This window comes from Strigops habroptila, chromosome 1 (genome assembly GCF_004027225.2).
Source record: "Strigops habroptila isolate Jane chromosome 1, bStrHab1.2.pri, whole genome shotgun sequence".
NCBI classification, from domain to species: Eukaryota; Metazoa; Chordata; class Aves; order Psittaciformes; family Psittacidae; genus Strigops; species Strigops habroptila.
This window is the reverse complement of record NC_044277.2, coordinates 89,068,052-89,094,765: the sequence shown is the minus strand read 5'-3', so window position 1 is coordinate 89,094,765 and position 26,714 is coordinate 89,068,052. Positions and strand designations below refer to the sequence as shown.

Sequence of the window (26,714 nt, the reverse complement as noted above, 5' to 3'; positions counted from 1 at the left end):
CCAAGAAAGCCGTTCTAATACTGGACATAATCACAAAAACACAAAATGTTTTGCAAGACCAGCATACCCCCTGAAGCACTGAATTGTCTTCTAGTTATGTTTTCTTTCCGTAGTATTAGGTATTTTCTGGTTTTACTTTTCTTCTTTGAATCAGCATTTACCTGTAAGCAATATCTAGCATCAAATGATAAATTAGAAGATAAAGGACAATTAAAACTCATAAGCTTGAAATCTGTTTGATTTTAAGTTTAATAGAGAGATACTAAATTTTATAAGCAGGTATTTTGACCTAAAACCACAGGTTTCTTTCCCAGAGTGAATTATACTCACAAATACCCAACTGAAAAGCTTTCTGTAATGACTTTTGCACCTGCATCTGTCACGCAGCAGTTAGACTGTTTAGAACATGGGTAATGACCTCTAAATGAAATTGAAAAGCTTTGTGTGTAGTGGAAGATAAAGGCTGAAACCTTAGAAGATGGGATCTGGACTCTCTAATCCCCACCAGCATGCTACAAACACCTCCTCTTCCATTCTTTTCCTTCCCCTTTTTCCACCTGCATTCCTATAAGTGATTCAAGAAAGGGTCTATGCGTTTGGGCAGCAGCTACAAGAAACGGTGTAGCAAATGACTGAAAACCAAGAAAATCCCATTTCTCTAATGGGCAAAAAATCACAACTGGATTTCCTTCACCCAAACCATAAGAACTAGAATAAATTTGTAAACTCAGTGCTGTTACTTTTAAGGATGTGGCTAAACAAACTAAAACATGACCTATTTTACCAGTCTTTGAACAGAGAGCAATGGAAAGAAAACACACACATGAATGTTAACCTGCAGCACTAAGCTATTTTACCAGTTTTCTTGGTTCGAAGTTTTGAAGAGAAACTAAAATACAAAGGCTCCACTCCCAGCTTTGGGTCCAGTCAGTCTGGACCATCACACCCATGTGGAACTCTGCCAGTCTCTTCAGCATCCAGCACAGCATTTACCCCTACATATTGGGTTATAACTATGCAATGAACACCCCAAACCCCTCCCATCAATCTCCTGCTACTTCCAGGTCCATTCCTCGACAAGGAAATGGGAATATGTCCTGGTTTATACCTCGTATAATTCAGTAACTTGAGCAGGTTACCAAGGTATATATCAGGATAGATTTTGATACACTGTGCTTTTGGGAAGGTAGATACCCCAGTTTGACTAAGTGTTTATAGGACAAGTTTTTACAAAGGAAATACAGCTGGGCAGAATTCATCTCACTCAGTAGCTTTATGTCAGGATTAAATAAGACCTTCAGTAGAGGGGTTTGGAAACAAAACAAACACATGGGCATTATTATAGAAATGGCTTTGCGGGTTTTAATCCCACTTTCTTCCTTTCTGGGTTACCTAACTTTACAGAGGTCAGTAATAATCTTAACTTACAATAATAATTCCAACTTTTTGGAATTAAAATTCCGAAATTAAAATTCCACAGTTTTACTGTGTCAGTGAAAAGCTTGAAAATATGACTGTAATCTCTAGAGAATGTAAATTTATGAAAACAAGAACTTTGCGGTTTAGCTCAGTAAAAATGCAGGATGGAGGTTTTTTGATTTGGGAAGTCACTAAGAAAGCCAACCAAGGATGTGAACATCTGTCTACTCCTGTTCCGGCTGTGCCACGGATGAGATTGCTGCTCCCAGTCACACAGCAGAATTCCTTTGCTGCTGGTCATTGTCCTGCATGGCTTTTCACATGAACTTTCCATAACATATTTTAAGAACTCCTGTTTGGATAGTTTCAATTAACTGGAGTCACTTTGTCTAACCTGCAACAGCTGTACAACCAGCACTGCCAAGAGGTCCACAGTGGTATCCCAGCACAAGAAAACACAGCTGAGAAGCCAGCGCACTGGAACCCAACTCTCCAGCTAGCACAGCAACTCTCATGGTGTCTAAAATGCAACAGCTCTCTAGCTCAAACTTGGTTTTTATTTATGCTCACCAGCAGTTCAGTGCAGTTTATTGACTGCATCAACTGGAGATGGTTTTGTTCATGAGAGTGAAAGTATTTACAGGACTGTTATTTTTTTCTGAAAAACCAAGGTATCCTATGCTATATTTCTCTATTTTTTCCTAGAAGTTTTCATACTTAAAACATTCTTCTGTATGTATTCAGTAGCTGCGACAATTTTAAAATACCTCTGGAGCATGGTTTTAATAGTAGTAACCTTCATAAATTCATAATACATTGACTATAAATATAGTACACAGTTAAGTGTGCTGCATTTCATTCATTTTCTTATGTACAGTAGCTTTAGCATTATATATATATACACACACACATGAAGTCCATTTTACCTTATACGTCCTGACTTGGTTTAAAACAGGTATTAATTAAAATATATGTATATAGCTGTCAGGTTTTCCAGCAGCTCAGAATCTTTTGTTTCTGTTATGTGCTTCACAGGACTGTATTCAATCTTCTGCCATGGCTGTCCTTAGCAAAAGCGTGCCTATAAAGGGAATTATCATTGCATGAAAGTCTTAATTAAACAATTATTTAGTTAGTATTTTACAAGTTGAGTTTCCGACAGAGTTTTCTGAAGGACTGCTGACAGTTGTCTGTTAAAGAGTATAAGATATAAAGAAAAAACCCTAAGGCTTTATTTTTATGTTTATAGTTTATTATTTTAATATTTTAATGTATTTAAAAGAGAAAACCACACAGTCCTACTTTTATGTCTACCCAGAGGAACTAGAAATGCTACCCAAGCAGGTTTTCAGATACTCCTGCCTTGTATCTCCCAGCACTAGCACAAGCTGTTTAAGAAACTCAGGCAAAACCATTCAATGGGAGAGAGCCCCAGCCAGGGAACACGTTTTAGAAATCCCTTTTGATCCTCCCTGCCTGCAACAGGAGGGGCAGACAGCCCCTTGCACATTAATCCCTGCCACGGGGACACAGTGTTACGTTGCAGACATCTGGGATTGCAACCAAGAAACCTACTTCTTGGGCATAGAGTGCCCTTTGTCTTACTGCGCTGCCAGGATTGTGGGAAAGCCAGAGCTCTTGCTTTTGGTGTTTAGGGGTTTTTTCAAGGTTCATTGTCTAACAAGCCATGAGATCCTGTGCAGAGGCTTAGGATCCTCTATTCATCTTGGATCCTGAAGTTTGTTACAGTAGAAAATGAAGAGATTTTCACAGTACTAGAAAGGGTGTGTTGTCTGTGTTGGTTGCTTTCTCCAGAAAAATTGCCAAACATGTACGCCAAGTACAAAATAAAACCCTGTATGCATTATACCAACTTAGGAAATCAGCTTCTCAGCAGCAACAAAATCTGTTTGCAAATAGCAAGGAAAACAAAATTATCATGATACGAAATACTGAGAAAACTGAGCTGCCCCGCAAACTTGTTGCTGTAATTCTCCCCCACCATTTCATTTGCTCCCTGTCCCCATCTTATTTATTCACTTTATGGGTCTAAATTTAGGATGCAAGCTTTTTGTTGCAAAAACCGTAATTGTATACATGGAAAATGTTGGGCAGACACTATACACCCAGGCACATCTTTGGGGAATATCCTGTTCCAAACCCAAATCACCTGGTAAATCCAGGGCCTTAAAAGGGAAATTACCCTCCCTTGCTCTCGTAGAATTATTTTCCCATGCTGCTCACAGTGCAGCTGGCTGTCTTGGTCTTATGCAATGAGAAGTGATACACTGCTTCTTCGTTACATAGTTTGGTTAGGCATCCTTTACCCAGTCTAGTTGTTTTAAGCTGTGCAGGCTTGTGTACTGCTGATGAAAAATTAATTCTGATACTCCTTGAAAAGTCACCAAAAGCTGAACAGTCCATTAAGGAGGCCACCATAACAGAATTAGCCTCTCTCTAAAAAAAAAACTCATTAAGATCCTTTGCTTGTAGCTTAAGGACTTTCCTGCTCCAAAGGAAACTTTCTCTTATTCAAGCCAAGACCAGTTCCCAAAGATTGTTGCTTTGACAAAGTTATTTATTCACTCAGGCTATTAGAAGGAGGCAGAATTTTTATCTACCCTTTCATTTTTGACTAATTTCCTTTTTGTTTATTCCCTCACAGTCATACAGTCTTGTCACATCGCCACTGACAGGAATTATGCTCCTTCTCAGGTCATACTGTCAGTTTAAATCTGATTCTTAGCGCAAAGGAAAAATTAGGTCAATAATTGCTGCCATTTTCTTGGGAACTGACAGGCCACATCTGAGGTCTCCCAAGAGAAATCTTCTTTAATTACAAGTTAAGCTGATGTTCCCCTGTGTAGCAGGTAGAATTGAGCAGGATTACTTTTAAAAGGATTGCACTGATCTGCTTTGGTGACAGTTTCATTTTGAAATTCTGATAACAAGCAAGATGATGGATTATAGAGATACGGTTCTCAGGAGTGCAAATGACTGACACATGTTTCAAATTGGGCCACAGCAGCCACCTTTCCTTTCTGCTCTTCTTTTAAGGCCAGAAGAGTTCTATTTTGAGCAGTGTGATCACCATGTGTTATTTTGGTGATTACTCAATATGATTGTAAAGAACAGAGCAAAAAAAATTGGAAATTGTAGAATCCTGCAAGCAGTGATTCCAGAAAGGGAATTTTTCATCTTGGAGACAATGCAACACTCAGCCTTTTACATGATAAAAGAATGAAAAAATATGTAATAGGCTAAATGCTTTCAAGTACTTAAATTATGAATAGATTTTGGGAAACCAAGTAAATATTAATGGATTCTTAAATCACTTTTATTCTAACCCATGTAATTGTAGTGCAGAAACCTTCCCATTTCCTTTTCCTTGCACTTAAAAAAAACCCAAGAACAACAAACCAAACAGCTGATTAATTTTGCAAAAGCAATTTATCTCACGATATATGATCTGACAGTAGCATGGTCATAAAATAAGACCTTATTTTATGTGAGAAATTAATGTTTTCTCTGGCTCCTAGCACATTACGTAATCTAAAAGCAAAGACTGAAGTCTGAAACAGCTTACATACTTACAGTGTTTTCATTAAAATTGTTCTGTCTCTTATGGCTTACTCACCTTTGATGTTGATGGTGCGTCAACCTCATTTGAGTTCTGACAGAAGCAATAAAGCAGATATTCCTCCACCTAGGTCCTTATTCCCATGCATGGGATAAATATGTGTAGCACTGAGCAGGATCACAAAACCAAATGAAAAGACACCTCTTGTTAAAAATAAAAATCCTGAGGCATAAGGAACCTAAATATTAGTGCCATTTCTCCAGAAGTGAAAAGCCTGAAGTATGTTGGCTTTAGTAGGCCACCGTTTCTCTTAATGCTCTCTGCAAATAATACTCTGAGAGCCATAAGATGTCTAAGCAGGGGCTTGTTAAGAGAGCTGTGTCCTCCAATTCTTATGTAGGCCAACCAAACTCACACTCCAGAAGTGGATGTGGAAGTCTTTCAACCTCAGGGTCATCTACTTCCCTTCACCAGAAAGAAAGCACTTTATTTAAACTGTTGAAGATAACTCAGGAACAGATAATGAAAGATGGCGTTGGCTTTTTGCCACTAGCCGTTTTAGCAGAAAACGTGCCAAATCCCCTCTGGCCTTACTCTTCTCTGTGGAAGCACCTAGATCTGCCCATGGGAGCTGTTGGTTTGAGACTCTCTGCTCTTTCTCCACCCTGAGCGATGAGGAGGAACATTTCCCAGGGTCACAGTTTCTATTGCTTTAATATTCCAGCCTGGTTTGGGGGTGACACACACGCAAAAAGTACAAGCACAAGTACAAGCGGATAAAGGTGACATTATTCACCAGAGGTACATGGAGACCACAGGAAAGCTTGGTTTTAAATAAACATTTACCAAGAGACCTGTTTCTAGCTTCCCAAAGAACAGAGGTATATTATCAAGAGGAAGGATTGAATGAGCTGTTGCAATCACCTCTAGCAGGGCAGAGACCATTTTAATATTGAGTATGAGCTTGGAACTACATAAATAATAAAGAAAACTTATACAGAAGAAAAGTTGCTCTGAAATACTGATCCTGTATGTTCAGGGAGCAGCTGGTAGAAGAAACTAATTTAAGAGCCTCACCCTTCCTTACGGAGTGTGTTTAGGACCTCCTTTCTGCCTGTATTCCAATGAAAAAGTAGAAGGTTTCAAGACTGCCACTGCTTAAATGTATAGTGGCCACACCTCTAAGTCTTCAGGCCCCCAAAGAAGCCCTTTTGCCTCAGAGAGATGTGTAAATACCTTGTGAAGACCTCAGCGTACTGGGACTCACATACAAGCTATGGGAGGCAGCATGTAGAACTCCTCTCTCCTTGCTATTGGGCAGTACAAGTATAAGAAGAGATCCAATAGAGAGTTGCCTTTCCCTAGAAAATTAGCCTGGGAATCAGTAGTCTACATACTGTCACTGAAGATACCGTGCAGGGTGCCTTTAGAACCCAGAAATACCCCAAAAAACCAACACTAGCAGGAGAAAAGAAAGGGTAGGAGAGATTCCTTGTACAGCAGATCCCCAACACCAGTCCTTGCAGTTTGCTACAGAGCACAGGCATGCTGAGGGTGTGATTTTACAATGTGGGATGACATACTATTGGCTTTATTTTCAGCCATGAACTGCATGAATGCTGCAGTCCTCAGCCCAGATTGGAGTGAGAAACATATTCTCTGAATCCTCTTCACCAGTCTCACAGAGAGATTCCTGTTTATTTTCAGATTTTTCTGCAAGCCCAGGCCTAACGAAAACAGCTTGCAATAGTGGTAATTAATGAATAAAATACTAACCAGTTTGGTTTCTTTTTTTTTCCTTTTCCTTTTTTTTTCTAATGGACTAACTGCAGGATGAAAGCAGCAGTTTGAGTGATGCTTTTTTTTCTAGAGGTAAAGCAGAATGGCTTTGAAAATAAAAATACAGCGAGGGGCTAACATCTAGTCAAAGCAAACCAAGAAAAAACCCAACAGGCTAGCATTAATGATTTCAAGACCCATTTTTCTGGATTAAACTGCAGTTTAAATCTGACACATACCAGTATTTTGATACTAGATATTTTCTTGGTTGAAGCACATATACTAGGAAACTACTGAACCCTGCAAAAATGCTGGCAAATCAGGGACAGATGTGAAGGGAGAACTAGATATTGCACAAGGCTTTATTCCTTCAGTTGTTGAACTTCTTTTTCAGGGTACCTATGCCCAAAATTTAAAACCCAGCTTCCACAGGATGTTGGAGGCTCCTTAATTCCTTAAACACTCGTAGGTGTTTGTGTTTCCAGTAATAAAGCATCTGTATTTCTGTTTATAACTATACCAGTCTGAGCTACTAAACTCCAGGAGCATCCTTGAGCCATGCCTTCCTTGCCCTCCCTCTTCTGGAGGAGGACATGGTTTTAAGCCTGCATTTGAGACTGCCACATACAGACCAAAACTATGTGCTGCCACCAAGCCCACTATCTTGTCATTCCTGTTAATTCCATGCATACAGCCCTCATCTGTTGTATGGGAGGCCAAGCTTCAAACTGCTTTTCTGGCTAACTGGAAGTTACATCGCATATCTGTTTATGACTTCCCTTCAGCTGGCATATCTCCCTAAATTTCTGAGCATAGTCAGCCATCACTAGCATCAAAGAAAGGGGAAAGAATTAGAGCCGAGGTCATTCAACATCTGGATTCTAGTCCCTGCTCAGACATACACTGAAGTACTTCTTAGGGAGACAAGTGCTGCAGCTGAAGAAATGAAGAAAAATAAATTCCAGAGTTAACTGCTAGTCTAAGGCTCGGGGCAGATGGAGAATACAGACTGAAAGCCCACTGACAGATTAGACAGGGGGCAGGTGAGAACAGCAGTATCACCGGAGCACCTGGCCCTCAGGCTGCTGCTTTTACATGGGTACCACTTTCTTATCTTGGGTCTGTTTGCAAGAGGAACAGCTTGTGTAGGTACCCAGCTCCAGAAATAGCTGCTGGCTGTAAGTAGCAAGCAGGGGGAGGCACCCAGCTGCTTAGGTACCACCCTCCAGAAAGGAACATCTTGGACCCTCTGCAAGCCCCCCTGCCTGCACAGGGTGGGCAACCAGGTACCCAGGTCTTGTGCCTTGCATAGAAGGCTTGGTCATCTCACCTGGGACCACGGAGCTCATCAAGACACCTCAGCATCACGCACCACAACACTACACCCCAGACCTCTTTGCAGATTTAACTCTTCCTTGCAAGATGTTTGAGCAGAGAGAATACAGAACTAAAATCAAGATGAAACTGAATAAATTCAGTTTGCCTGTGTAATTAGGATCTTTTAGCATGCTCCTGCTAACTTAGTAAAATCTGCCTAAGCTTTAGGCTCAGTGCAGATAGTGCTGGCAGCCTACCACTTTCCTGTGGGTGTTGCTAAACCACATGGTGAATTTCTCTGGACAGCAATAACATAAGAGAACCTTTAGACACAAGTGCTCTCACTTCAAAATTACATGAACATAGGACAGAGGAGAAACTATATATTCCAGGGGAAAACATCTATTTTTCAAAGTCAGGCCACCTAGACAGGCCAAATGCAGTAACTGCTGAAGATAAAACCTCTGGCCCCATTTAGCTGTGCCTTTCCTTACCAAACTTTACATCCTTCCATTCATTTTTCACATCAGAAATTACATACCAGTCTTCTTATTGAGGAATCCACTGAAAACACAGCATTTTCTTGCAGGTAGTACAACCTAAGCAAAAGTCGTTGAGTCTCCCTTTCCTTCGCAGCTACCATCCCCTTATCTTTTCACCCTCAGTAACACCATCATCAACTCAGCTTTCTCTGCCGTAACTAAATCATCACAGGAGAAGATGCTCAGCACTTTTGGCTGTAATCACTGTTCAAACAGCTGTTCTCAATCCCCTCTAGAGAAAACCAGCTTATTTGATGAATCAGCTCCTCCACCAACTTACTCTATCAGATAACAGGCAGGACTGCAAGCTACCAGCCCCCTGTAGCATGCTAACTTGCAGTCATTATTTTCAAATACATGCAAAAGTAACCTTTAGTTGCAAGAATATTGCCCTTTTTGTCACAGTAAGTGCTGAATTTGGTAATATCAACTGGAAAATATCCAGGCATTTGTATTTATGTGTCTAAGCTTTAGCAGTAGAATGGAGCATATATGGCATAGTATGAGAAAATAATAGCAATAAAATATAATCTGGTTGAAAAACATTGAAAATCAAATAAATTTTCAGACCAGACATGGCTCTTACTGAAATCTTTTAGAAATATTATTTCTCAAATATAAGCAGTGTTATTCTTTGTTACCTTCAAAGCTGGTCTTGAAGTCTTTTAAATAATTTACTGACCACAAGGACAACATCTTTCTTTCCTGGGGTGCTTATAGTTTATTGTGAAAGCCTTTAGAAGAAAGGAAATAAGAAAGAAACATAGGAAGACCATTCATTTTTTATTTTTTGTGCTAAAGCTGGAAGAGCCTTCTTTTGCTTTTGCTCCACTATATCATATTTTTCATAGATTTTTGCATTAAAGTATGTTGCACAATTTGCATTTCCAAAACAATTCTTTTCTTGGAATTCTAAAAGAGTAACTTTAGGTGGAGTCATCGGTAGTTCTTTTTATTAGCTATTCATGGCTATTTTCCACAGAATAGGAGCTTTACCAAGCATTGTTCACATATGGGCACCTCTCTGGACCTGGACTCTTGCTGCAGTACTGCTTGGCTTTGGTGACTTCTGTCGCATCAAATTACATGCCTTTGTAGCACAGATCCAGTTACAGAATTCTGCTGGCTTTGCAATGCTGCTTGGTGGGAAAGAGTCAGGCACTGGGATTTCTACACTAGCAAAAACATCCCACATGGATGTGTCTTACATTGGCAAAAGAGCCCTTTAGCCAGCCCAGTTTACCACAGTCGGGGGGCTGTGCTTCTACTGGTTGCTCTGGCAACATAGCTGTGCTGATTAAAGCTTTGTAATGTAGCTAGCCCCTAATTTTGGTCAGCCATCAGAGTTGAGAGAATGATCCAGAACTGGGACACAGAAATTGCCGTGTCAAATAAGGAGTCCAGTTTCTGACTCTGGAAATTATTAATCTGAAATGGTAAGAAAGAAGATCTAAGGAAATGTCCCTTCTAGCCATTTTTTAATTTCTTTCCCTCCCTTCCTGTTCATCCATGGGATGTAGCGGCAGTCTCATCCCTCAGCTAGTTGTCTGTTTCTCTCATGAGCTCACCCCCACTTGTTTCTGCTCTCTGTGAGATTATCTAGCAGTGAGTTCCATATATACAATTAATTGGAAGTTACATAAAGCAAAAGTTTATCATCACCATCCTCATGTCCTGTCTCCTGATTTCAGGAGCTTTATGAGAAAGCAGAGGCTAGCACTCATTTCAGGGTTTTTTTTGGTTTTTTTTTAAGCCTGAAATAAGATCTCTTTTTAAACAGATTTATAATCTCTGTATAGCTGTGTAAGAACAAGAAAATTATCTTGGATTTTTGAGATACTGAGTGACATTCAGGGTTTTTGCATGAAAAAGAAAACAAAACAAGATGCCAACATCAATACAGAAGATTTTCAGATAGCAACAGTGAGACTGAATGCAGTGTACTCATCTGTAGAAAGTTTATTTCAGAAAGCCAGTTAAAATCTGCATAACTAAACAAAAAGCCTCACAAATTTTTGCATAGCTTATACTTCTTTTACTAAAACTAGTAGGAAACCAGTAGACATTGGTCTTTCAGTGAAGACCAACACTAAAAAAGACAAATAAGCATAGAAGTGTTTTTTTCCCCCCCATATCTGCTGACTTCCATATAGTGTTTTAAGTGCAGCCAGCATGAAAACAGTAATTCACATGTGTACTGTGCTACTTATTCACTTCAATTTCTGTTGCAAAAACGTTGAAACACATTAGAGATCTCTATGTTGTTTTATGCTCCCTCCCCATCTTTCCATTTGATTTGCTCAGATAACCCAATGCCTTTTCATAGTTGTAGGTAAATAGATCTTCCACAAATCTGTCCAAAATCCTGCCCAAATGCTGGCTTGCCAATACGCAGAGCAATGTCCTCTACAACAGAAGGAAAAACATGAAATACACATTAATCTTTAGCCTTGTAACTCAAATACCTTCATTGATAAAGGCTATTACAGTGATTTGCCAGAGTGGAGTTGTCTGAGCATGTGGTTTTGTTCAAGCTGATTTCATTTGCTTTTCTTTAGAAATAAAACAGATCAGGTTGAGCAAGACATTTGCATCTAATCTGCCCAGAGGCACTATTAAGGACATGTTCTAAACCCCAGAAATTTGGTGTGGTCTCTGGTAGCAGTATTGACAGGAAGAAAACAAGGCTAGTCACATAAAATGACGTACCTTTTTTAAAGTAAGTTTGGGGTTTTTTTCAAATTATTAGTAATAGTATTAGGTATATAAACAAATGTATTTTCTATAACAACCTTGTAAATCTGTATCTTATAAATCTCTATTTTTGTTCCTGTAAATGAAGATAAGCTATAAAAAAACTAAAAGGGGGGCAAATTCTTCAGAATTTCTTATTTCTTCTGCTGCACCTCCTAGACAAATTTTTACTCTCAAATCAGTGAAAGCAAACCAGGCACTGAATTGATGTAGTACTAATTATGATAGACCAGAGCAGAGTTGGGAGCTGCTGCAAGTCCCCACTGTTTCATTTAAGCACATTCATAGGTAGGTAGATTTCACTTTAGACCAGCTCATCTGATCAGCATGCTGTCTGCTGATCCTAGCCAGGTCTAAGAGGTCAACTGTCACAAGCTAGATCAGTGATAACAGTAACCTACACAAAAAGCAATCTTGGTATATTTTGCAGATGACACCAAGTTGGGCAGGAGTGTTGATCTTGTTGAGGGTAGGAAAGTTCTACAGAGGGATCTTGACAGGCTGGATCAATGGGCTGAGGCCAATTGTTTGAGATTCAGCAAGGCTCAGTGGGGGACCCTGCACTTGGGTCACAACAATCCCATGCAACACTACAGGCTTGGGGAAGAGTGGCTGGAAAGCTGCTTGGCAGAAAAGAACCTGGGGGTGCTGACTGAACATGAGCCAGCTTGTGCCCAGGTGGCCAAGAAGGTCAACAGCATCCAGGCCTGTATCAGTAATAGTGTGGCCAGCAGGGCCAGGGCAGTGATCATCCCCTGTACTGGGCACTGGTGAGGCTGCACCACAAGCACTGTGTTCTGTTCTGGGCCCCTCACTACAAGAAAGAAATTGAGGTGCTGGAGCAGGTCCAGAAAAGAGCAGTGAAGGTGGTGAAGGGTCTGGAGCACAAGTCTGATGAGGAACAGCTGAGGGAACTGGGGTTGTTTAGTCTGGAGAAGAGAAGGCTCAGGGAGGACCTTATTGCTCTCCACAACTACTTGAAAGGAAGATGGAGAGAGGAGGTGGCTGGTCTCTTCTCCCAAGTAACATAGTGGCAGGACAAGAGATAGTGGCCTCAAGTTGTGCCAGGGAAGGTTTAGATTGGATATTAGGAAAAAATTCTTCACTGAGAGTGTTGTCAAGCATTGGAAAAGGCTGCTCTGGGAAGTGGTGGAGTCACTATCCCTGGAGGTGTTTAAAAAAATGTGTAAACGTAGTGCTTAGGGACACGGTTTAGTGGTGGATTTGGAATTCTTAGGTTTACAGTTCGACTTAATGATCTAAAAGGTCTTTTCCAACCTAAATGATTCTATGATTCTATTATTTCTCTAAGTTTTTATTCTGCTCTTTCTCCTTAATAATTATTCTACAATTCTAATTCCTCCATCTGTTAGAAGAATTCAGACCCTAATTTCCATTTCAATGCAGCTGAGAGTAGATTTGTCTGCAGTATTTTAGTATAAAAGGAATGTACATGGTTTATTGTTTTGTTCTTGACATGTAAAATTTGTTTATATAAGCATGAAAGCAAGTAGCTTTGTATGCTCACTCCTACAAGTCACTTGAATCCACAAAAGTATCTTTTCCAAAGCAGTCTGTTAAGTCAAACCACAAAACTATCAAGCACACGGTAGCCGTTTCAAATTAATGCAGCAGCTGGGCACATCCCAGATAAACAGCAGTGTGGCATTCCCCAAACGGCAATACCATCGTCATGAAATAATAGCAGAAAAACTGCATAGGTCCAGGATGCAAAAATGGAAGTAGATCTTTTGCACAGGTCCCACACCTGGAAACAGAGCCACCTCCTGTGACAGAAGCCATCCTTAGGCTGCTGAGGAAATTGTCTCACATTGAGAAAATGCTTTTTCCAGGAGCAGTAGTCAGGACCCTTTCCTAAAAGCTAATTTAGTTTCCTCTGTGCTGCAAAGTATGAAAAATCTTTTTGTATCATGAATCATCAGTTTTATTCTCTCCTATTTCTCCTCTGAAATAAAAAAAAACTTTATTTTTTGTTAAACACACATATATATATAGTTTTGGGTTTGGTTTTTTTTCTTTAAGATAAAATGAACACAGCACCATCTTGCAGAGACAGACCTTCACAGCCTGAGATGCTGCAAAACCTCTTGTTGCCATGTATTCACAAAAAATCTGTCCACTTTGAACATCCTAAGGACCAAAATGGAGGAGGAGAAGCAGCACAATGGGTCTGGGAGTGCCAGGAGCTTCTCGCTACCCAGACCACAACCCAGCCCCAGCTGGGGAATACAAAGGCCAGGGCTGGATCTGCCAGGGTGCAAATGTGGTTATTCATGAAGCAGATCTGCTAACGGTGACTGCAGCCCAGGCTGGTGTGGAGATAACTGTCATTCAGAGGCACACACAGCGCTTGGCAGCTATTGCGCTGTGGAGACGCTCAGTGTCACTCTGTGTCTTTCTTCTCAGCTTGGCTGTATTTGCCCAATGCTGAAATTGATTCATCAAGCACAGGAGGGCATTGTTGGAAGAGCAGAGGAAGAACCTGGCTGACCTCAGGCTTGTGGCAAGAGTTGTTCAAGCACCAGCATGCAGGAAGCCACTGCCCAGAACTGGAGTCTGGGAAGAAATATTTTGGAAAGGCCACCACATCCGACTGGGGGACGGACTGTGTTGATCATGGCTTGGCTCCCAACTCAGTCACAGACACAGACTTGCTAAGCCTGCCAGCGTAGCAGCTTCGTTGACTTAGACCTCAAAACACAATGTCTCTGTAACGTAGCCCTCCTCTTCCTCCCTCACTCCCTTCATGGCCTGAACTTCATTACTGGAGGTCTGGGTTCGACTGTAGACTTTATTTTAAGACTTCAGTGCCTGATTTAAAGAAATCTCATTTGGCTCACCCCAAAGGTTTCCTTCTTTAAGAGTAAAGTGTTAAGATAAACTAGATGTGTTGGGGGAGGGGAGCATTGATGCATCCCAACATTCCTGGTCAGTTGCCAGCACCTGTAATAAGTGCTTGGAGCGATGTAGAGATGTTCCAGCTGCCCCAGCCATTGAGTCGGCTTCATTTGGAGCTCGGCTAAGGTGCCTCTATACAAACGCCCGTAGTATGGGGAACAAGCAAGAGGAATTAGAGATGTGTGTAAGGCTACGGGAATATGATGTCATTGGTATCACAGAAACATGGTGGGATGGCTCCTATGACTGGAATGTTGGAATGGAAGGTTACAGGCTGTTTAGAAAAGACAGGCCAGGCAGACGGGGAGGGGGCGTTGCTATCTATGTCAGTGATAGGCTAGAGAGTATGGAACTCTGTCTGGGGACGGGTGATGAGGTAACAGAGTGTTTGTGGGTCAGGATCAAAGGGAAAACAGCAACAGGGGACATTACGGTGGGGATCTGTTACAGGCCGCCTGATCAAGAGGACTCTGTGGATGAAGCGCTCTACAGACAGATAGGAGCAGCCTCACGCTCGCAGGCCCTGGTCCTCATGGGGGACTTCAACCATCCTGACATCTGTTGGAGGGACGGTACGGCCCGGCACAAGCAATCCAGGAGGTTCCTCGATTGTGTGGAAGACAACTTCCTCTTTCAAGCAGTAGAGGAGCCGACGAGGAGAGGTGCCATGCTGGACCTTGTGCTCACCAACAGGGAGGGACTGGTTGGAAATGTAACGCTCCAGGGCAGCCTTGGCTCTAGTGATCACGAGATGGTTGAGTTTGAGATCCTCAGGACGGTGAGAAGAGCGTGCAGCAAGCTCACTGCCCTGGACTTCAAGAAAGCAGACTTTGGCCTCTTCAGGAGCCTCCTTAGTAAGGTTTCATGGGATACAGTCCTAGAGGGCAGGGGGGCCCAAGACTGCTGGTTGGTATTCAAGGATCACCTGCTACGTGCTCAAGAGTGTTGCATCCCGACTAGAAGAAAGTGCAGCAGGAGGGCCAGGAGACCTCCATGGATGGACAAGGAGCTGCTGAGGAAACTTAGAGGGAAAAAAGAAGCTTATAGAAGGTGGAAGCGAGGACAGGCGGCCTGGGAAGAATACAGGAACATTGCCCGAGAAGCTAGGGACCAGGTTAGGAAAGCTAAGGCCCAGCTAGAATTAAGTTTGGCAAGGGATGTAAAAGATAACAGGAAAGGATTCTATAGATACGTAGCAAATAAAAGACAGACTAGGGACAATGTAGGCCCTCTCCAGAAGCTATCAGGAGAACTGGCTACCATGGATTTGGAGAAGGCTGAGGTTCTTAATGACTTCTTTGCCTCAGTCTTCACCAGCAAATGCTCTGACCACACAACCCAAGTCTTGGAAAGCAAATGCAGGGACTGTGAGAACGAAGACCTTAGGCCCACTGTAGGAGAGGATCAGGTTCGAGACCATCTTAAGAAGCTGAACGTGCACAAGTCCATGGGACCTGATGAAATCCATCCACGGGTCCTGAAGGAGCTGGCGAATGAAGTTGCTAAGCCACTGTCCATCATATTCGAAAAATCCTGGCAGTCAGGTGAAGTTCCCGATGACTGGAAGAAGGGCAATATAACCCCCATTTTCAAGAAGGGGAAGGTGGAAGACCCGGGGAACTACAGACCAGTCAGCCTCACCTCTGTGCCTGGCAAAATCTTGGAACAGTTTCTCCTGGAAAACATGCTAAGGCACATGAAAAACAACGAGGCGGTTGGTGACAGCCAACATGGCTTCACTAAGGGGAAATCCTGCCTGACCAATTTGGTGGCCTTCTATGATGGAGCCACGGAACTGATGGACAGCGGCAGAGCAGTTGATGTCATCTACCTGGACTTGTGCAAAGCATTCGACACTGTCCCACATGACATCCTTGTCTCTAAATTGGAGAGACATCAATTTGATAGATGGACCACTCGGTGGATAAAAAACTGGCTCGATGGCCGCACGCAAAGAGTTGTGGTAAATGGCTCGATGTCCAGTTGGAAACCTGTAACGAGTGGTGTCCCTCAGGGATCGGTGTTGGGACCGGTCCTGTTCAACATCTTTGTCGGTGACATGGACAGTGGGATTGAGTGCGCCCTCAGCAAGTTTGCCGATGACACCAAGCTGTGTGGTTCGGTTGATACGCTGGAGGGAAGGGATGCCATCCAGAGGGACCTTGACACGCTTGTGAGGTGGGCCGATGCCAACCTTATGAAGTTTAACCAAGGCAAGTGCAAGGTCCTACATCTGGGTCGGGGCAACCCCAGGCACTGCTACAGGCTGGGCAGAGAAGAGATTCAGAGCAGCCCTGCAGAAAAGGACTTGGGGGTGTTGGTTGACGAGAAGCTTAACATGAGCCGGCAGTGTGCGCTTGCAGCCCAGAAAGCCAACCGTATCCTGGGCTGCATCAAAAGAAGCGTGGCCAGCAGGTCGAAGGAGGTGATCCTGCCCCTCTACTCTGCTCTTGTGAGACCCCACTTGGAGTACTGCGTACAGTTCTGGTGTCCTCAACATAAAAAGGACATGGAGCTGTTGGAGCGAGTCCAGAGGAGGGCCACGAGGATGATAAGAGGGCTGGAGCACCTCCCATATGAAGACAGGCTGAGAAAGTTGGGGCTGTTCAGCCTGGAGAAGAGAAGGCTGCGTGGTGACCTCCTAGCAGCCTTCCAGTATCTGAAGGGGGTCTACAAGGATACTGGGGAGGGACTCTTCCTTAGGGACTGTAGTGGTAGGACAAGGGGTAATGGGTTCAAACTTAAACAGAGGAAGTTTAGATTAGATATAAGGAAGAAGTTCTTTACAGTGAGGGTGGTGAAGCACTGGAATGGGTTGCCCAGGGAGGTTGTGGATGCTCCATCCCTGGCGGTGTTCAAGGCCAGGTTGGACAGAGCCTTGAGCCACATGGTTTAGGGCAAGGTGTCCCTGCCCATGGCAGGGGGGTTGGAACTAGATGATCTTAAGGTCCTTTCCAACCCTTACGATTCTATGATTCTATGATTCTATATTCAGCTGATGCGCTGTTACTAGGCTGGATGCAACCAGGCAGGTTTAAAGTAAAAACAACATCCATCACAGATGAGTTTGCTGTGATACTTGTTCCTCTTCATTTGTAAAACCTCAGTTTCCCTTCCTCAAGAGTTCTGGTTTGGACAGTTTCCAGTAACAAGGCTTCTATTGTTACCTAGACCACAATCTGCTCTAAATTAATTTTTAAAGAGGTTTGGGGTTTTTTCAGTAAACATGATGTCGTGTACTTTGGAAATACTTGAGCATGCCATGCTTTTTGTTCATCTGTTGGGATTGTTTTAATTGTATTTTTTATGTGAGCCATGAGATAATATCTTTGTCACATATCCTTTTTTTTATTATTATTTTTCAGGAGAACCTGAAAGCTTTTGACCGGGAAGTAAATGAGTTTGTGGACTATATGTTTGGACCTCGAGGTAAGCTGCTCCACCTGTAGCCCTTTTAGGAAATAATACCTATCCAGATTACCACTCAAAAATATTGCAATAAATAGAAGCAGTCAAAATCTTCACTGAGAGATTATTCAGATAGAAAAATGTGGACTAGACAGAATCACAGTATTTACAGGAACACACCATTATTGTAGGAAATCTGTGAATGCACTGCATTTATAGAAAGCCAATAGATTTTTGTTTTGACTGTTTAATGTATTATCTGTAATACACCTTAAAACCACTCACAGGTTATACTGAAGGTGAAAGAAGAAATGAAACTGATATTTATTTTTTTTTTTTAAATTTTATTATTTTAACTTAGAAATCGCTAGATTTTGGAGTCCTTTGTTTCTGAGAATGTCAAAGGATTTCAGTTATGTATCCTAATGTAGATTACAAAAAGTGAAAGCCTGAATTTTTCTAAAAGTGGAAGATCTGTTTTGGGACTGATTCTCATTCATAATCCAGTTATTATTTGGTCCAGCTACCTATCTTTTAAAAATCAATCCCATATTTATGGTTTATATTTTAAGTAATAACTCCTGAAATACTGGTATCACTATGCTGGGTTTAGTCATCATTACCAGATGTGGCGGAGGGCAGGAGAAGGGGTGGAAAGCCACACACTAGTTCCCAGAGGCAATATCTGCATACATTGGTGGTAGCAAGCTAACACCAGGTGCAATACTGCAGTACTAGAATAAGGGGTGTACTACTAAAGATCTGAATTTGATTTAGATAAAGGCATATGTTATGCCTTTGTTCACTGGTCTCAGCTGGACTTTGTACACAAATTTACTTCAACGTTTGCTTTTGAACTAGCAGACCAAGTCCTTTGGATTAGGGAACAGAATCTGCATTTCTTAATAAGCAGCACTTTTTATGTTTTGGTGTTGGTCCATATTATTCTGGATATGAGATTATCTAGGCTCAAGGCAAAATGAGAGAGAGTGAAATAATGTTCTGTAAGAGCATTTTTCCAGAGTCGTCTTCATCTGCAAAGTATCGTTTGGTGTTATGCAAAATTAAGGAATATTGAATTGCAGGAACTAAATCTAGCTAATTGATTGCTTGTTTTGTCTGTGAAGGAAACAGAGGTGGTCAGTGATAGATACATTTTAATAAAGTGATGATAAAGTAATAAGTACTCCTCAAATCAGTATGAACAGTAGCAAGGCATTGGCGCAAAACCATTTACCTTCTGCACCTAGAAAGACCTGAATCTACTCAGACACCAACTGGCCAAAGCTATACAGAAACCTAAATCAAAATGTTTCTAAACGTCACTGATAAATGCCTGATGCCTTTAAAGAGCCTGGGAGGCATGCCACTCATTTCAAAGGAGCCAAGATTTCACCCCAAGGGTCTGGCACATCATGGCTGGTGGTTCTGAATGAGCTTATTCACAGAGCGATGGGAGATGGGGGCACCTGCTTCTTCCCCTGCTGTAGTCCAGCTCTTTCCCACTGTGGCTTTATTCACTGCTTTGGTCTCAAGTTCAGATGCTGTATGGGTTCAATATTATAAAAATAATCCTTTCTCCTATTGACAGTGTACCTTTACAGTACTTTAAATATGGAGATCAAACTGTCAGTCAACAGAAATACTTTTGAGCTCTCCTTCTTCTAATAACTTTTTTTAAAATACACTTTCTTCTCCCTTCCTGCCACATAAAAACCTCCCTCCTCTTGTCATGTGGGGATAAGCATAAGTAGAAACAAAAGCCACATTTCTTGGCTGCTGTTTATAAACCACTTTCTGCCAATAATTGTCTTGCCCTTCAAGGTACCTAGGTCAGGGTGGAAAATAATCCGTAACGGCACATATTTTAATAATTTCTTTTAAAATTGAAATCATACAGATCTTAAAAATGCTTGACATGCTGAGCCAAACAAACATATAAGTTCTGCTTTTGTGTGGATCAGCCCACATGCTTGAGGCCACGCACAGCAGAGTGAAAACTTTCTGAGGGTGTACTGGGGCAGAATTTAATGCTGTTTAGTTTAATTTGTATTTTCAACTCTTCCAATTACTTTTTCTCTTTGGGCAAACATGCTGTTTTGTTATCTACTGATGCCAGTTGGCCTTGGTACAAGTAACCTTTATGCATCACGTTTTGCAATCATCGGATGGGGAGACCTTTCTTTAGATAGCAGTCTTGCTGATGTGACTGCTTTCTGTATCTTCATTTAGGATATCAATTAAATAAATTAAATCCTTATGGTCCCAAAACATTCACTAGATCAACATTTACACATGCCCCTTTTACCTGTCCTACCACTCCTATGTCCTGTTGAGAGCCCATATGGGAGCAGAATCACTTCAAAAACATTCATTCCAAAGCTTCAGATATGGCTTGTGAGCTTTAAGAGGGTTGTTGGAAGCATTTCACTCTCATGCTGAAGTGATCCTAACAGGCATTGATATTTGAAGTCAGAAAACAGGCATTCTAGCTTTGTAATCCACAACAAAGCAAGGCTGCCTTCAAGGAAGGCTTGTGCGTTGCAATAGATGGTTGTGTTGTCATTGCTGCTTTAAATTCTACACCTCTCTTAAAAGTTTTTGGTAGTCCAAAAGGGAGAGTCAAGACGAGGAGAGCATTGCACTTCCATGGTAACTTATGTCTGGCTGGAAGTCTTTCCTGCAAGAGAGCTAACATCCCATGTGGAGCCCAAATTCAACAGATGAGTGTTACTGCAATGGAAGTAAGGTGGGAAGTGGAGGGAGAGTGTAATGAGAAAGAGAGCTGGTGTTCATAGTGTAGTTCTTAAGCAGATTACTCCAATTCACTTAAAATATCAGTTTACATACATACATATATCTCCAAGGAAAGAATAGTCAGAAAGAATATAGTACAGCAAAATTGCAATCAGCTGCAGTTTGTTAAACTGCTTGGGCACATTTGGTTTCAGCATCATTCATTGCCCAGTCCTTTCCAAATTCAACACAGGCAGAAAAATAGTAATTATTTTTTTTTTTCATGCACTGTGAATAACTTTTCTTTTACAATTTTCAACATAATCTTGGGTTTTGTAAAAAATAAACTAAGTAACTTAAAACCATTTCTAAGAGCAGAAAGAACTACTTGTGACCTGCACAATAGCTTCTCACTCCATAAATCATGACAAATATAAAGAAACCTTTTTGAAAAGCTAACCATGATGCCTTTTGTCCCTTTCATAGATAAATGTCTGCAGATTGTTGCTCTGGACTACTAACTCTAAATTTTGCTCCGTCTTAAAAAAAAAAATGCAATAAGTAAAAAGAGAGAAAGAAAAAAAACCCCAAAACCACACTCCTTTCGCTCAAAGCACTGCCTCCAGATTGGCATATGGGATTAGGCTTTGCTCATATAGACTGAACTATCTGATTACTGCCAATGGGATTACTCGTGTGAATAAGGCAAGCAGGATTTGACCTTAATATTTCATTTCAGGGCCAGGCAAATGGGACAGAAATTGTGAGAAATCAAGCCCTTGCCTTACCAAAGATCTCAGATAGCCGTCAAAGTAAACATTTGCCATTTGTTTTTCATATTTCATGTTTTTGAAAAATCCTCCCCTTCTATAAGTGTTTTTTTTAGCAAATGTTGTATACCTTCAATTCTGCAAATGCAGAATTAAAATAGTATATGAACTAGCAACTTTACATGCATATTTTTATTTAATACTATCTGCAAACTATCTACTGAGCTGATTAAGAAATGATTTAAATATTAAGTTAAAACATTAAATTAAGTTTTAAAAAGCATATAGGATTTATTTTCTCTTTCCTGTTCAAATAAGGAGATTTAAGTGACTTTAAATTATTAGGGAATTCCATGCAGTTTTCAGCACCCATTCTCTGAATTAGTATGCCATTTTGGGGAGGTAAAAGCAATGGATAGTTCTTGCAACCAAAGCAAGGCAGACTCCTTCTCACACTTTTAGTAGATTTTTTTTCACAATGTGATTGCCTTATTTTAGCCATACTTTATCACAGCCTTCTTAATTGTGTGCTGCATGTGTTTCTTTTCAGATCCCAGAGTTAGAGGATGGTTCCTTTTGGACTCTTACCTTCCCACTTTTTTCCTTACTGGAGCATACCTACTGTGCATATGGCTGGGCAACAAGTTCATGAAGGATAGGCCTCCTTTCTCTCTCAGGACTCACCTCATTGTATATAACCTTGGGATTACACTGCTCTCCTTGTACATGCTCATAGAGGTAAGTGTTCTTCCACACAGCACGGCTGAGAAGGGTAAGCAATATACAGCTTTTAGCAGGAATATCTTAGCAACAAATTTAACATCAACAGCATATTTAAGATCAAGAAAATTCCCTTCACAATTGGACAGTGAGTTGTACTGTACCTTCTCAGCTTAGATCTCAGCATGATTTAACTGTTCTTCCTGAGCCACAGTCCACATGTGAGGACAGCTGGGTGCTACCAGGGCAGTGTTTACAAGCATGGATTTGAATCTGCAGCAGTCGCTTAGCTCAAACATGCCTACACACACCTCGTTCTTCAGCACCCATGAACTGGGTTTTATTCATATGACTGTCTATGGAATGATTTTTCTATGTACAAATGTCCAAGCTTGAATATGAACAGATTTATAGATGAGAGTAAGTACTGATTTATTTATGGGATTGGCAATTCAATGTTATCTTTCTGCTCTCCGACTAAGAAGCTTTCCTCATATAGTCAGAGAGTAAGAAACATGTTAAAAACCTGCCACTTCAGCCAAAAGCAAGTGCTGTGGGACTTGGAAGCTGAATATGGTCACACAGATTATTCCCCAAGCACTTATCAGGAAGAAACATGCTCACAGAAATCAGGATCCATCCAGAGCCTGAAGAGAGGCTTGAATGCATCTGATGAGTTGGCAACAGCAGAGAACTCAAACAGCGCTCCTCAGCAAAGACGTGTGTTTTCACCTCCCCAGTGGGAAGCAGAAGCCAAAAGTAACTATTTCGATATTATTTGGGAGATTCCCATTCTCAGCCTTGTGATAATTGAGGTGCTTTTTAATATTAAAGTGTTAACACCCATCACTTGCAGCCCTAAAAAGCAAACACTAAAAGATAAAAATGACAAAACATTTTCTGACTTGATTAAAAAGTGACCCCAGGCATGAGAAGTCCTGGCTGAAGGACGTGCTTGATTTCATAGTGTGACCTGTGGAGGTGTGAGCTGACACTGCTGCTTTGCCTGCAACAATCAAAGCATTTCTTGCTCCCTGGCCTCCTGGCCACAACAGCAGTTTCCATGAGAAAAACAAGGACCGACTGTTCTGTAAGCTGGGCAAGAAACTTTGCAGAAGCCAAACAAGACCCCAAAGATTTCAAGTTTAAAATTAATTTGACCTAAACACCAGGTGACTGGTTAAAAGGCTGGAGAGCAGTTTGGGTTTGTGCCTTTGTGCAAAGGACTGATAGCACTACACAGAGCATTGTCCTGGCCAAAGCTCCAGCTGGCTTCAGTGGTTGCAGTGGGTGTCTGAGAGCGCAGGATTAGGCCAAAGCAAAGGAGAAACCAGCACAGTTGCTTGAAGGTTAGATGACTCCATACTGATTGTCCTTCAGAATTTAAATTAGCACTTTGAAGTTTAAATCCCTATTTTGCTTGAAGGTATACAGAGAAGTCTTCAGTAGCAGGACTCGGCAAAAAGGATTAACTGAAGAGAAAACAAAACTACTGCTTCCTTCCCCCTGCAGGCTGATTTGGCCTGCCACAAGTAAATGAATGAACAGAGAATTTTAGTAGGTCTCACTCACATGAATGAAGCAAACTGGTTTTTGTCACCTTCACATCCTTGTAGGAATTGTGCTTCACTGCCCTGTCCTTCCTGAGGCTAACGTCACTGCAGATGATTGCTGAGTTGCATTACTGCTCTGATTAGTCCCTTCAGACCTCGATTCTGTAGCTGGAGGCTGCTGATTTTCACCTCCCAGACTGCAGCTGGGCATAGCTGGCAGTGGCTCAGAGCTCCACATTCTGCATTTGCTGGGAACCCAGGGGACATCACGACCAATCTGCACTGCCAGCTGGTTTACTGCAGATTTCACTTTCAGCTCTGGACTGCCAGCCAGGCTGGTTTTACTCTGTGTAAAACACTTCTGTAATAGCGTCTCTGCCTTTTTTCATAGTCTACTTGCTTGATTCCTATCACAGCTTCTCCTGTGAAGGAGCAGAATAGAAGTTAAGATTTGCAGATGTGCCTGAGGTAGCTTGCACATCTCTGCTGAAGGAAAAACAAGCAAATGGGAGAGCAGAAATCATCTTCAGTACTGAATAACTTTATGGTGACTCAACATCGCAATGTCTCATTTCCAAAGCTTCTCTCTGACCCTTATTCCTTCTGTCTTTTATGGAGTGTAAGCTCTTTAAGGCAAGAGTTACCTATATTTAGGGCATTCTTCATGGTGGTTTCTTATGTAAACACAGCTGATCCCTCCAGTGAGTATGATTCAGGATTAACTGCTGGTTAGAGACATCTGTAAGAGTTATCTTATTCCATCATCCTCACAGTGCACCTGAATGCCTCTGGTCTCTCTAGCGGAGATCTCTCACACAAAAATAAGCTCTACAATAGACATAAACCACCAAAAAATACCCAAACAGTTATAATTGTTCTTGTCTATTCTTGGTTTTGTTTGTAAGGTTATTATAAAGCACACCTTTTCTTGTGATAGATCCAGAATGGAGTGGGGGCCTCTTAGACATTTAAAAGAAAAAACATCTATTTCAAAACAAATACCTCACTCAAAGGAAAGGGTGTATCTCCAAATGCAGTCTGTCCCATGTGATGGCTTTAAGTGAGAAACGTGGTAAACCAGCTGATGGGGGTACCTATGCTGCAATTCTTTTATCTCCTCACCTTCATCTCCTGACCTAGTTTAGCTGCCCCTTAACTACAGTTGATTTGTACAACCTCAAGGCAAGAAGACAAAGGTTACAGAAATGAGTCATAACAAAAGGGCTGTTTTTTAATCTCCAAGGGCAGAATCCTCTTTTGAGCCAGAGCTCCATGCACTGCACCATGGGCATGAAGTATCTGGGAGCCAATTTTAGCTCCATGAGCTGAGGTCAACCAATCCCTAAAGGAGGAACAGGTCCAGGACAACTAAGATGTGCCATTAGCGTAAGGTCAGCTACAAAGGATAAGGTCTAAAGCAAAACAGCTCTGCCCAGCTGCCCTCATCCTACTGAGATGTCTCAGAATTTTTGTGTCAAGAAGAAGTCAGGTGCCATTGAAGACCTCCCAGAAGGGCAGTTTATTAGACCTTAATTTAGAATTCTGAGTCAGGCAAATAGATTTTCTTGAAGTCATCAAAGGCACTTGCCTCTCCCCATTGAATAGAATGGAGAAGTGGGGCACTTGGTTTTGGAGCATGTCTTTTTCAAGTACATGACGCTTAGATGTAAACCCTATTCTTAAATTAGGCAGGCTGCATGTGCACTGCTGAGGGGCCAGAAGACAGTTCCTGCCACCCTTGCACTACAAGAGAAACCTGCATCAGAATTTTGTTATTGGTTGTGTACTCTTCTGTACCATTGTGTTCATAGACCTAGACCAAGTCTACTGATCCAACAATTTCTAGTAACACGGCCAAAAATCTGCATAAAGAAAAACAAGCACCACCTTTTTATTTCAATAAAAATCAAAACTTTTAGCAATTTCACTGAAGAAAAATATGCCTTTCCTCTACACAAATTTCTGCCTAGAATCCTAAAAATACCAACTATGAGCAGAAAACCAGCTGACTGTGAAAAGCAATCACATATTTGCGCATTTTAAAATTATTTCATATGCAAGTTAACTCACAAACCATACTCCAGGGATACAGTCTGAGGCACCAGAGGCCAAGATAAGTTCACCGCAGGATAAAACTGTCGCAATTCCAATGATAAATTAAAACTGGAAATAAAGGAGGCCAGTGCTGATCTCTGAATTGTGAAATTACTCTGGTGAGGCCACTCACTCTCATTAATAGGAAAAGACATAATCTCCACCATGGTCTTAGGCTGCTTTCCCCAGCAGTATCACCTCTGCCCTATTTAAATTAAATCTCAGCTTGTCACCAAGGTCTCACCCAAGTCCTTTTGTTGGTCAGGAACTGAGAAAACCAGGACACTGGCACCACCTGAGTCAGATTAAAAAGGAGATCTAGAGATACATGCCATTAGCATAGAGGTGGCATAATGTCTCAAGCTGTCTGTATCCCCAGGTAGCTTCATAGGTTTACTACAAACCTATAGGATTTGTAAGCAAGCAACTACACCCATGTGAGGAAGCAGGACTTGCACGTGAGTACCCCTTGATTCAGAGCAAAGGGGAAAGAGCAGAACCCAACAAGTATTGCAAGCCCACTACATTAACTTTTTTAGTGAAGCCAGAAGGAAAGTCTTTTTTCTTACAGGATATTTAAAAAAAATATAAAAATAATTACCTTCACTTTACCTATTTATAGGAGTTGAAAATTCACCCCATAGTAAGTCCAACTTCTGAATTATAGTATGACTTGCAAATCCATAGGTACCAAGACAATGTGAGGCTTTTCAGGAAGACCAGAATTACCTTTTCTGTATCCTTCCACAGCAGGGTAAGGTGAGAAGCACAACAGTGTCACAACCAGGGCCACCAGCCACCATTTTTAGCCCTACACATTGCAACTGGGATTACATCTCACAAATTAGTAGAAAGCCCAGTATAATACCTGGATTTGGGATAACAGTGGGCAAAATGAAAGGAACAAGCAAAAAAATAAGAGCACTGAAACTCAGTTTTATTCCATCATTATAATGGTTGGCATCAGAAAGATTTTCTTCCTAACTGTACAAGTGTTAAAACGATAGAGCTTGAGTAGCAGAAGGTCTAAGTGAAGTTTTAGCAGTACAGGTGATGAGGAAAGGTAAAAGAGGCACACATACTAGCTGATATGAACTGTCCTGGAATTTTACTATAGAAATTC

The 26,714-nt window shown here is 41.4% G+C and overlaps 1 protein-coding gene across 1 annotated transcript in view; it reads left to right on the top strand.

Moving 5' to 3' along the window:
• The window catches only part of ELOVL2 (ELOVL fatty acid elongase 2), a 45,573-nt gene that overhangs the window by 9,582 nt on the left and 9,277 nt on the right, over positions 1 to 26,714 (top strand). The window contains exons 2-3 of the mRNA XM_030481553.1: positions 17,676 to 17,739; positions 21,775 to 21,962. Coding sequence (XP_030337413.1) covers positions 17,676 to 17,739; positions 21,775 to 21,962 — 252 coding nt within the window. The remainder of the gene's footprint in view (positions 1 to 17,675; positions 17,740 to 21,774; positions 21,963 to 26,714) is intronic.